Raw genomic sequence first — 13,497 nt, 5'->3', positions numbered from 1 at the left:
AATCAGTTCAAAATGTTCAAATGTGTGTGAAATCTTATCGGACTTAACTGCTGAGGTCATCAGTCCCTAAGCTTACACACTACTTAACCTAAATTACCCTAAGGACAAACACACACACCCATGCCCGAGGGAGGACTCTAACCTCCGCCGGGACCAGCCGCACAGTCCGTGACTGCAGCGCCCCAGACCGCTCGGCTAATCCCGTGCGGCAAAAATCAGTTACAACAGCAGTGGTCAGCTAGCCTTAGGAGAGGAAACGACGACTTTATAACACCTTCCCCAGCCGAATCAGTGCCTGCATCCAGGCCAGATGGAGTGCAACATCATTCTGGTAAGTGAACTCATGCTGCCAAGTTATTTGTAAAAGTGACTCGATTTTCGTCATAGCTGAACACTACACACCCTCACAAATCGAAGTTTCGTTTCTTTTCCTCCTCCCTCTTCGGGGTGTTTCATTTTCTTTGTCGGGCAATGTATTTGGACACCGGGTGGAACGTAGCAATCCACATACCCGAACTTTTGAAGCTCTACAGGATCTAATAATAACCACTGTGTAGCTTAATCTTGTGGACTGTCTTCTACGTCGAACTGAGGCCGTTTTCAGGGCAAGAGGCATTGTTAGACGGTAAGAGCGCGATGTCTTGTGCGGGTGACTCTCTTTTCGTCCCGTGTGCTTATGTGACTCGTGCACTCAAAGAGGCCGGATAAGGCTTAGCACGGTGGACACGCCCCCCGCCGGCCTCCCCCGCTGGCCAGGTGTGCGCGGTATTCAGGTCTGGGGACGACGCAACATCGCCGACCACGCGTGCTGCTGCGTCCACGCCGGAAGCTGAGTTGGCAGCTGGGAGGGGAGTGGACGCAGAGGCCCGCGCGGCGTCGCGACGCCCGAGTCCTTCCCGACTCCTCTTCCCCCGTCGGGCGCCGCTGTCGACGTGGCACATCCGACGCCAACTCCGCGCGCCGCCAGTCTCTGAATGACCGTCGTTGCCTACGCTAGCAAAAACTGCTCGCATTCTTACTGCTGGAATTAATAGATCGAGTCTTTCACAGATTACAGGTGAGTACTAACTGTGGTGTTGTGTCCGGCATAATGAACGTTAGTGTCGCCATTCCATAGCGATTTCGGGATCATTCATGGCACACTTTGCGGAATTGCAAACTTAACGTTGTGTACCGGCTAGGTCGATAACCACTTGTTAAATGAAAAAGATCACGCTCTTCTCCCTATTCTATGCTCTAGATTATTTTCCGTGACAGATATAGAAATATAACGACTGGATCTCTCGTTCTTACCATATAGGAAAAGTGATGTGTTATTTTAAAATTTAAAATTGAGTCGTATCTTGTTTACTATAGCGGAGGACTCAAACTGAAGGCTCGACATTTGTTTGAAATTAGAATTTTCTTTTCTTCAGTGAAATAAATTTTGATGGTGACAAAGGTCAAGAATTCTACGAAACGTTTTGTTTTCCTTTCTTTCATCAGACGAAATGCTGTGTATAGTTTAATGTAATTACTGGCATACTTTACTCACGAACGTTAAGGGTCAGAAATATTTTTATCACGTTACATAATATTTTTCTTCAGTAACTTATTTACCTGAAAATTTTCTGGCTGGTACCATTAGTACCACTTTGTACTATACTTGCATCAGAATACCTTAAAATTTTCGTTTTGGTGCTCATTACTGCACTGTGCACGTTGGTAAGCCGTCTGTGACTTCTTGTCCAGAAGTAGAGCTTGCATGTAAAAAGGTTTATAAAAAGTGAGTGGGATATCAACAACGATTAGTGGGCGCTAAAAAAAAGTGAGCTGTGAAATGTGTTTTGTTACAGCAGTGTGAAAGTAGATACTTCTTATAACACAGAAAGTTCTGTATCCTATGTTTATGTTTAACAACTCGAATGTAGAATATTACGTAATAGTTCGCTGTTCAATAGTTCTCTTAACCACGTTCTAATTTATTGCTGACCTTCTCACCTCCACTGCGTCATGAAGTTGCACATCTCTTTGTTATGCGCATTTTTACTACTGTTGGCGTTCGCTTATGTGAACTAAGGTGAACTTCACATCGATTCGACAAATCAGTTTACAGTTATTGAACGGTGAAAGATATTTCTGTGTTTGAGGAATTATGTAATTATTATATTGCTGCACTACGCTAAATGAAATTCCTAATGTTTTAGTGATTTCAGAACAGCGGAATGTCGAAGTAGCAAAGCAGTCACAATCACAAGTACTTGTGCAGCTCTTGGCGAAGTGCGCACGTCTGCGGGTTGCGACAATGTCTTCCCCGAGTGCGCCGTGAGTTGCCCAATGTGGAGTGGCGGCACTACTTGTTGAAGGCTCCCATGGTGCAATTCTCGGCAATGACTGGGTTGTTTACAACACGGGCCGAACCTGCCAGTGTTTGCTCCGATGTGGGGGCCGTCGCTGTAGCAATACGAGCAAACACATCTATTGCGCGTGAACGGTCGTCGCGCGATCTGCTTTATTTTCAGTAAAGAACTGAGAGACAGCATTTCGTTAAACGCGTCTGGATATTGTCCACTCTTTCTGACCGCCTTCAGCCTTTTGCTCGACACGTAAAGTCGACTACGCTCGGAAATGTCACTCTTAATGTGAATGGAGTCAATGGATTTCAGGTAAGGAATCCTCTTGTTGCACGCCTTTGCATGCCAGTGAAAGAAGGAAATACTCCACATAACCCGCTCCTTAATATTTCAAATCTGAATATTTTAGCGATACAACTGTTTGTACGGAGGACTAATAAAAGTTGTGGTGATTTAGAAGCCGTAGAGTGTCGTAATATACAGTCCATCATCGCCAGGATAAATAAGATTTGCACCTCCAGGTGACAGCGTGTTTCAATTTTTCAGCAATATATAAATGTATTATAGATTTTTCAGAAATATATAACATATGTCATTAAATAACCACAATGGTAGTCGTGAGATGTTTATGGGTAGGTGATCTAATTTAAACACATTGTAACGAAATGCTGCAGTGTGAACGATTTTTGATCCTACTGGGATCACGGACTTTCGTTCTTGAAAATTAATTTTTAGAGCTTTTCATGTTAAAATGTTCGACTGCGAGCACTCCAGTGTTACTACGTTGTTTGAAAGGATACAGAGATACAAGTAAATGCAAAACAACAGTCGCTTACTCTTGATACGCCACGGACTTCATGATAAGGTTTCTAGGCAACTCTTTTTTGTGGACTGGTTATTTAGCTCACCCGTCTCAAAAGCAGTTTGATGTTCTCACTCTGACCGAATTACACGTGCTTCACATTTCTGACAGAGCGTAAGACTGCAGCTCTTTTCCCCCAGCAATTAGCAGCAGACTCACAAAGACATGCTTCGTGTTGGCCGCCACAGCCAATCAAGAGCCGGCCGTGAGGTGTCGGGAGTCCCACGTCATCCATTCAGTCATAGTGACCGGGAACTTACTACAATGGGACGTTCTCCCTTTCAGTAACATGTAGCTCCACAACGTAACTTGTAGTACTGAGCCGCGTCTAGGGGAATGTGTCCTTCTAATCCTTGTGTCACCAATTTTTGTTTCAATTGTGATACGAAATTGAAGTAACGTTCTTAAAGACTATAAAATAATTTTAGCACAGCTAATACAAATTTAGGTTGTCTTTGAAAATCTTTAAATATTAATGAAGGCAGTAACATGCTGTTACTTTCAGCAACTATGTTACAGTATCCTTTAGAAAATTGCACTGAGATAGCAGGACTTGTGAAAGACTTTGGACAGCTTCAGAACATCGTGACGTGACAAACCCGCTGGAGTTGTGACAGACTGTCACAGTGCGAAGACATTTTCACACTATGATGCAACGAGCGGAAGCGGATTTTCTTTCTTACTAAGAACGTAAAATCGTGATGATTGTGTCAGTCACGTCGAAAAATATCGCCAATGAAACAAATGAGTTAAAAGAGCTTTGCAGATCCGAATTTTATATTGAAATTCACGATAAATCGCAAAAATTGCCGGTGACCTCTCGACGTGGAGTTGTGCTCTATCCGAATTCCCCCCTACGGCCACAAAGCGGTGGTAACAGCACATAGCCACCTAATGTGCGGTCAGCTGTTTGTAGATGGTCTATTGTGAATCGCATCAAGGTTATGTGATTTCAGCGCTCGCTCACTGCCGCAGAACGGCCAGTCGACCATTTCGCTTTCCGTAGGTTTTTTTTCTTGTATGTTTAAACAAATTCTCTCACAAATACTTCGTATGGGTCTCTGTTTTATAATGCGTAAGCAACTATGTCTAAGGTGCTGCATTAGTAATTGAATGAATACTGCCTCAGATTCTGTACCATTTTCTGTGAACTAGGACACTTATGTTCCAGATGGGCATGATAACTCGCGTCAGAAAGCGTCTGCAGACGCTGCACTTGTTGGCCAAGATGGATTCGCGTCTACAGGAAGAGAAAACTGCACAGTCAGGTGAGTACCACTCTCATAATGGCTGTAATACAGCTAGTTTAGGCATTAGCGTCCCGTCAATGGCAGGGCCATTAGAGACGGAAGTGACGGTAATTGATCCAAAACACAGCAAGGAGGAATGCTGCCTGCAACATGAATGTTAACTTTTCTCCAGTATATAGCTCGGACGAGTGATAAACTTTTAACGTGCAACTGGTTGGCTGTAAGATTCCCGCTGTATCGAGTTGCATCTCATTGTATCTCATTTACATGGTATCTCATTTACCTTGACCACCTTAAAAGAACTTTTACTCCAGAAGCAATACAAAAAAGTATATCAACCAAATGTTTTTTACCAACCATGATTGCCGTTTTGTAATTTCGTCCGTTACGAAAATATGAACAGCATGTCTTTTTAAATAGTACCTTTATTTTTTTCTCCACAAGGCCTATTCAAAAATGTATGGCAGTGTATGAAAATGACGTTCTTAAAACCTTAAGGCGCACATGACTTTGACTGTCCTGTACAGTGTACACTTCCTAAAGCTGACACTAAACAAATTGAAACAGGAGGAAAGTGGACACCGGTCATTCAATCAACAGTCTTCAGCTGAAGGCTTGTATGAGTACAATCTACAGCAACGAAGTGAAATGTTACTCAGCTATGGGGAATGACGGTTGACTGAATAACTGCGCTGAGAGATCAAGTAGTGAAGGTAGCAGAGGAGAAGAAAGACAGTGCCCTGCAAAATTGTTGGATATCTTCCCTTTAGACATTTGCTATTGGTTACTTTCTTTATTGACTTCTCAGTTGACTTGCAACTAAACTTTCTTTACATCCCAAATTCTTCTACCTAGTTATAGATTAAGATTATGATATGTTTAAGAAACGTACACTCTGTCATGGGAGTCATAGCCATTAACAGACCAGAAAGTCCCATTACGTGGAACTCACACATTAGTGTCCATATCTACGAGCCTTACCAAACTTACACGACAAAAATATATTTACAGTTTACAATGAGAATATTTACTGAAACAGAACTCTCGTTTCCAAAATGAGGCATTGTGCTATTCATATCGTTCAATACCTCATACAAAAGTCATGGCAAAACATTATGTTCAGTAGAATGTGCAACGTAGATCTCCCACCCCGTATCTGGGTAGGGAATGACTGTCGCGCAAGAGAATCGAGTTACAGTCTCCGCCTTGCACTTGACAGTACTCGAAATGACTGCACTAAGCTTCATGAAGACAATAAATTAAGGAGTTACTTGCAGATAAAATAACCGCTTTGATTTGAGGAAGATAAAATTAACCGACATCAAATTGCTGTGTTATCTACATCCGTTCCTCTACTTAAGTCTAATGACGCCTCTGGTAGAGGAGAGCATAAAGATCTGCCAACAGAGTGCAGTCCACCTCTTGCCATCGCAGAGTTACGAGTTACTTTGAACAGACCATCAAGTGAGCTGTTCGTTTTTTTCTCGTAATAGATATATTCATAGTAATCTCTTATCACTCCATAGCTTCATACGAATGATATTACAGCCTTCCGCTATTGGAATGTAGCGATATGACGAGAAGCCTAAACCGAGCTGAAAACCACCGAAATTAAGGCTGTAGATTCGTCAAAGCAAAAATCACCATTCTACTCTCTGTGGATAGGAGATTAAATCGAAAATAAACGGAAGAGATAGGCAGGCGAAGAAATAAGATTCTGAGTTTTAGTCTTTCCAACATTTACAAAAAAAATTTTAATTTAGACATGAGTTGGCATCGGAGTGCGGTATCGAAATTTCCCTTCGCAGGAATCAGCTTATTATAATTATTCTAGATACTCAATAAAACGCGGCCAACATGATATATTATGAAATATATTTTAAAAGGCTTAAAAACTAAAGCAAGGAGCCAAATATCTGTTTGACAGAAAGACACATAAAAGCAATACGGAGAAAAGAAGATTAATTACGTGCGTATAATTATCTGTGCTGCTGTTTATGCTTTTAAAATATAAATTTTAAATAGTTCAGATTGTACGCTGTATCTGCTCCATTTCGCCTGTTTTCCCTTCCATATTTTACGTCTCCCCTATGCAGTGTATATAATGCAAAGGGCGATATTTTAATTTCAGTATCTTTTACCAAATGGCGTTGCGCAGTACATTCATTGAAATATTTTAGTTTATTTCATGATGTTCCACGTACCTAACTATTCTTGTAATACACGGCTTTATAGTGGATGTTATCACGTCTCATAGCGGCAGCTATTTGCTGAAACTTGTAATGTGAATATTTTGTATATATTTAAGTGACCATGAAGTAATAAATTATAATACAAATATTTACAGAGATCACATACTTCCAATCGATAATAGGGAAATTTTTAAAAAACGGAATAATTATGCAGCTAATAATTGCAGAAGTAGCCATTACAGATAATATGAGGAGCGTTAAATAAGTAATGCAACAACTTTTTTCTGAAAGCAGGTTGGTTGTATTCAGGATTCCAAGGAATGATGTTATTCCCCACTCTTTTGGCTAAAAAAGCCTATTTTTCTAATCTCCATTGAAAGCGATAGCATTACCTTACTAGGAGGGCCTTTGTGCCAGCACGGTACGACTCTAATGGTCGTCGTCGGAGGCAACGTCTTGCAGCATCAGCAGTCTTACTATCATCCACGTGGTGCTTCCCGTGAAGTGCGTTCCGCACAGATGGTCATTCGTTGCTTTTTATGGGACTCTGTTTGACGCCGAGAAACTCAGCGGGCATACAGCTTTGAGAACCAACTGATAGACGTCAGATCTACCAACATAGACGTCCAGATGAGAGCATAGAATTTGATTGTAATCCATAGATTACCTCGAATGATATTGTCCGCACGTCCCAACATTGCAGGAATCACCGCTGTATACGAGCGGATGGAATGCGAGAGATAGGACAGATCTGCACGACCTTGTTGCGATGATGACAGACGCCTCGCCCCAAAACTCAATGTGCTTTTGTTCACTGCCAGCTCTTTATAGACATTCCTGTGAATATCTGCGATACTCTGGTTTTCTGACCAAACAAAGTCAGTGATAACTTGGAGCGACCTCCGTTACAGACGCCAGTTTACAGGCTGTGCATAGCGCCGGTACTTATCGGACCCTCATGAATATATAGAGGCTGAAGCGGGATTATTACACATTGCCCTATAATAAATTCCGTATTTTTTTCAAGCGAAACTGGCCGAGTAAAAATGTGTTGCGTAATTTATTGAACACTAGGTGAAATTCGAATCGAAGGATTCAGTGTCATGTCTTCGGTTCTCTGAGTGGTGGGAAGAGAGAATTTTGAATTTTCTTTACTATGGCCTTTCTTAGAAAGTAGAGCACTCACTTTTTGGCACACTTAGCACGGGCGAATCCTGCGATAAATCGTGCGAAATTAGGTCGAGTGGAGAAGACAGCTGGCCGTAATCCCGGCACAATCCAGACCCGAGAGAAAGAAGAAAAAAGAGAAAGAAGGTCGTAACAGAACGCTGTCCACCCGACAAGAAGACGGAACACATGGTTACAAATAGAGAGTGAAGCAGCCAGAACAACTCGCTCGGTGGCGCAACGAGCACCTCCGCGCGAAATCCGGGTCGTGGGCCTAGATCGCCGCAGTTCCAATATTATCCCGTCGCCTGCACATCGAAAATATTTACTGCGCCATCCGGCGACGCCGCAGAACGCGACGGAGAGGGACGAAGGGTGATAAATAAACCGAAGCTTGGCCCAGGTCGAAAAAGTGTGATATACTTACAGACGGGTGGCCGATGATTTGCAGATAGCGCGAAACCGCCCTTACGGACGAGTTGCGTGAGTTGGTAGTAGCATCTCTCGTATAGTTTAGCCCGCTTGTTTACTGCGAGGATGGCTACCCGAGCTAGCAGCGGCGTGGCGTGCGTCACGGGAAGCGATGCCGCGCCGCAGCTGGCCGGCGGCCAGGAGGCGCTCAGAAATACCGGTGCTGGCCACCCCGTCCTTGCACGGCGCCTTCAGACGGCCGACGAGTGCCAGCCGCCGTCTCCTTGACATCACCTGATCACTGAGGCTGCCCCTCAGTCGCGGTGCTACACCAGAAAGTCGCGTAGAAGACAGGTGGCGCCAGCAGGAACGGCCTCGAGGGTTGGGGTGGGTTGGGTTGTTTGGGGGAAGAGACCAAACTGCGAGGTCATCGGTCTCATTGGATTAGGGAAGGATGGGCAAGGAAGTCGGCCGTGCCATGTCAAAGGAACCAGCCTGGCATTTGCCTGAAGCGATTTAGGGGAATCACGGAAAACCTAAATCAGGATGGCCGGACGCGGGATTGAACCGTCGTCCTCCCGAATGCGAGGCCAGTGTGCTAACCACTGCGCAACGGTCTCGAGTCGAGGAGAGTAAAAATGTCCAACTTCAGGCCAGCAGAAAGTTATTCATTCTTTTCGCACTCCTCATGTACACTGACCAGCCAAAGCACTATGACCACTGCCCACCGCGACATTGGATGCTGCCTGGTGGCGTGACGCGGTAGGTAACGGATGTAAGCGGAGCAGACACAGGCAGTGCATCACCCTAGCGAAGATACGGACTGCAGATGGGGAAATTCATTGAGATGACCCATATGGACAAAGGCAGGTTATTACACTACTGGCCATTAAAATTGCTACACCACGAAGATGACGTGCTACAAACGCCAAATTGAACCGACAGGAAGAAGATACTGTGATATGCAAATGAATAGCTTTCCAGGGCATTCAAACAAGGTTGGCGCCGGTGGCGACACCTACAACGTGCTGACATGAGGAAAGTTTCCAAACGATTTCTCATACACAAACAGCAATTGCCTGGAGAAACGTTGTTGTGATGCCTCGTGCAAGGAGGAGAAATGCGTACCATCACGTTTCCGTCTTTGATAAATTTCGGATTGTAGCCCATCGCGATTGCGGTTTATCGTATCGCGACATTGCTGCTCGCGTTGATCGAGATCCAATGACTGTTAGCAGAATATGCAATCGATGCGTTCAGGAACGCCGTGCTGGATCCCGACGGCCTCGTATCACTAGTAGTCGAGATGACAGGCATCTTATCCGCATGGCTGTAACGGATCGTGCAGCCACGTCTCGATCCCTGAGTCAACAGATGGGGACGTTTGCAAGACAAGAACCATCTCCACGAACAGCTCGACGACGTTTGCAGCAGCATGGACTATCAGTTCGGAGACCATGGCTGCAGTTACCCTTGACGCTGCATCACAGACAGCAGCGCCTGCGATGGTGTACTCAACGACCAACCTGGGTGCACGAAGGGCAAAACGCCATGTTTTCGGATGAATCCAGGTTCTGTTTATAGCATCATGATGGTCGCATCCGTGTTTGGCGACATCACGGTGAACGCATATTGAAAGCGTGTATTCGTCATCGCTATACTGGCGTATCACCCGGCATGCTGGTATGGGGTGCCATTGATTACACACTTCTGTCTCCTCTTGTTCGCATTGACGGCACTTTGAACAGTGGACGTTACATTTCAGATGTGTTACGACCCGTGGCTCTACCCTTCATTCGATCCCTGCGAAACCCTACATTTCAGCAGGATAATGCACGACCGCATGTTGCAGGTCCTGTACGGGCCGTTCTGGATACAGAAAATGTTCGACTGCTGCCCTGTCCAGCACATTCTCCAGATCTCTCACCAACTGAAAACGTCTGGTCAATGGTGACGCAGCAACTGGCTCGTCACAATACGCCAGTCACTACTCTTGATGAACTGTGGTATCGTGTTGAATGTGCATGGGCAGCTGTACCTGTAAACGCCATCCAAGCTATGTTTGACTCAATGCCCAGGCGTATCAAAGCCGCTATTACGGGCAGAGGTGGTTGTTATGGGTACTGATTTCTCAGGACCTATGCACTCAAATTGTGTGAAAACGTAATCACATGTCAGTTCCAATGAATACCCGTTTATCATCTACATTTATTCTTGGTGTAGCAATTTTAATGACCAGTAGTGTATTACGTAGAGCCTGTGAACGAGTATCCCGAGAAACTGGTCGAATGTTCATGTGCTACTGTCGTGAGCATTCACGAAAAGACGTAGAAGGACAGTGAAACTACCACCAGGCGTTAAATGATTGGACGTCAAATACTCTTCACAGAACGTAGAGCTTGGAGGCTTGCCTGATTTGTAAAGCAGGATAGATCTGTGGCATCTCTGCCGAAAGAGCACAGTGATGTTGGGCGCAGAAGTGTTTCGGCCCACGCCGTTCATCGTAAACTGTTGAACATGGAGATCTGCAGCAGACCACACCTTCGTGTACACGTGTTGATCCAACGACATCGTCAGTTACGATTGCAGTGGGCATGGAACTATTGGGATTCGATAGTCGATCTATGGAGATGTGTCGGTTGTTCGGGTGAGACATTTTTGCCACACTGGGTTGATGGTCGACTCCACAAACACCATGATCGAGGTGAAAAGCGGTTCTTAACGTGCAGCGCACCAGGACGCAAGCTGTTGGGAGCAGTGTTATGCTATGGGAAACATTCTCCTACGTTTGTGGTATTCATGCGTGGTGTCTTTCCCGACAGCGATGTCATCTTTCAGCAGTACAATTGTCCGTGTCTCGGGGCTAGGAACATGCTACAGTGGTTTGAGGAGCATTATAGCTACCTCACCTTGGTCAGTCGGCGACCAAATTCACTTGATGTAAATCCTATGGAACCCATCTGCGTCGCAATCGGATGCCATCACCGCCTACGCAAATCAGCGGTCTATTATTTACGCGAATTACATCACCTGTGCGTAGAAATCTAATGCCACATACCTCCACAAACCTACCAACAAACTGTAGATCTCCGATATCCAGAATCAGTGATATATTTCGTTCCAAAGACAGGCAAAGAAGCTATTAAGCAGATGATCATAATGTTTTCGCTCGTCAGTGTACATTGAACTTTTCCGTGTACAGGGAGTTTCAGACAATAAGTTTTCCTCTCTTACTTAGACTAGCTGATCAAAAGTATCGGTTGGTTTGTGATGATGGTTGGTTCTTGGGGCGCTCAACTGCGCGGTCGTCAGCGCCTGTACGAAGTCCTAATCTTCACACAGTCCAATTTTAGCCACTTTGACAAATTATGATGATAGTGAAATGATGAAGACAACACAAACACCCAGTCCCTGGGCAGAGGAAATCCCCAACCCGGCCGAGAATCGAACCCGGGACCCCGTGATCCAGAGGCAGCGACGCTATCCACTAGACCACGAGCTGCGGACCAAAAGTATAGGGACACCCCTATCCGTTGCGGAATTGAAGACTAGCAATAATAGCAGAGTGGGTCGGTCAGGATAGCCAGTGGCTTCGAACGTGGACTATTCACTGGATGTCACCAGAGTAACATACCCACAAGGGATATTTCAACCCTTCTAAAGCTGCCCCAGTCGTCTCTTGGACATATGATTGTAAAGTGTAAGCAAGGAGGAACAACCACAGTCAAACTAAGACCAGACCATCGAGGTTTGCTGAAGGTGGCTGTAAAAAGTCGCATGAAATCGGCGGAAGGACTCACTCACCAGTTCCAAAGTTGTACCAGCAGTCCAGTTTGCACACTGACTTTGTGTAAGAAGTCAAAACGAATGGGAACAATGGTCGAACAGTTCCTTATAAGCGACTCATTTCTGTAGCCAGTGCTAAGTGACAGTTGAGGTGGTGCATAGAGCGATACAACTGGACAGAGGATAACTGGAAACAAGTGATTTGGAGTAATGAATCACGCTGTACGCTGTGGCAGTCCGATGAAATGATATGGGTTTGACGAATGTCTGGAGAGCGTTACCTGCCATCATGTGTAGTATCAACAGTGAAGTACTGAGTAAGTGGTGTTTCATCATGGAAGTGTTTCTCATGGTAAGGCTGTGGTCACCTTAAAGCGCTTAAGAAAACCCTAAATGCGAAGGCTATGGACGCATTTTACATAATTCTAAACTGCACACGGTAGAACAATATTTCGGATACAATAATGGTTTGTACTAGCACGACAATGCACCCTGTGATAAAGCAGCGTCTGTGTGGCAATGCTTTGTGGACAATTACATTTCTGAAATGGATAGGCTTGCCCAGAGTCCCGACCTGAATCCAGTGGAACGGCACTGGGATGCGTCATAATGTCGGCTTCGCTCCAGACACCAGCGTACAAATCTTCTTGCGTCGCCTCTTGAGGACTAATGAACAGCCATTCCTCGACAGACATTCATACAGCTCACTACGAGTGTCCCGAGCAGAGTTCAACCCATATTAATGTCCACTAATAGGTGTCCAGATAGTTTTGATCAGGTAGTACCCAAAATAACAAGTGAAAGGAATACTTGTGTATGTCGCTAAACGTAAGAAATGGTACTCTCTCTGCGTGATTACGAACAGAATCATATAGTTATTGTCCAGACATTCACAACAACGAATTACATATTTTTTAAATAAAATTTTAAATTTTTCTATCAAGTAGCTGATGTTAAGCCATCTGGGTGCAAAACTATTTTGTTTAAAATTCATCAAATTTTAGTTAGGGAGCTAGAAACGTTCGAAGCTTTAGGGAGAGATACTAAATGCTCTACATAACTGGTTGTCTTCGGCTGAGTGTTCTGGTAACGGAATGTTCATTTAAGTGAGGTGTTCAGACGAATGTCCATTTTCCTGGATGCTCAACCCGATGCCCCTTCTAGGCGACCTGCAGACGAGATATAAAGTTTGTTGTTGTCACGGAGAGACAAGCTTCCTCGATGTGATGTTTGAAGTCACGGGGTATGTGGATTCGCTGACATAAACACCAACCTCATTTGTTTGTGTACTCCGAGTTGCCTCGTATTGGTAGAACAGAATGTTGTTGTACCTACGTATGAGGGCGCTTCTGTCGACTCATGATGACTCAAAGCGTAATCGGGGATGATAGTACATGCCTAACTGGCCCGAGGGCGTTGACAGTGCGATGATTATTACTTAACAATCGCTAGACTTGTTTATCGTTACGTCACAACGTGTTTCCGGTAACAACCGA

The 13,497-nt window shown here is 44.7% G+C and overlaps 2 protein-coding genes across 6 annotated transcripts in view; one reads left to right on the top strand and one right to left on the bottom strand.

Moving 5' to 3' along the window:
- The window catches only part of LOC124612994 (neuroparsin-A), a 153,787-nt gene that overhangs the window by 74,984 nt on the left and 65,306 nt on the right, over positions 1-13,497 (bottom strand). The window lies entirely within an intron of this gene.
- The window catches only part of LOC124612990 (E3 ubiquitin protein ligase RIN2-like), a 229,453-nt gene continuing 216,901 nt past the window's right edge, over positions 946-13,497 (top strand). Inside the window, exons 1-2 of one of the 2 annotated variants that reach the window (XM_047141534.1) lie at positions 946-1,057; positions 4,367-4,463. In XM_047141534.1, the coding sequence (XP_046997490.1) occupies positions 4,367-4,463 (97 nt within the window). In that variant the 5' untranslated portion in view covers positions 946-1,057. Of the gene's footprint in view, positions 1,058-2,451; positions 2,646-4,366; positions 4,464-13,497 lie in introns of those variants that run through there. The other variant, XM_047141535.1, reaches the window with a different exon arrangement.

The sequence above is a fragment of the Schistocerca americana genome, chromosome 4, assembly GCF_021461395.2.
Source record: "Schistocerca americana isolate TAMUIC-IGC-003095 chromosome 4, iqSchAmer2.1, whole genome shotgun sequence".
Taxonomy (NCBI): Eukaryota; Metazoa; Arthropoda; class Insecta; order Orthoptera; family Acrididae; genus Schistocerca; species Schistocerca americana.
This window is presented reverse-complemented; position numbering and strand designations above follow the sequence as displayed.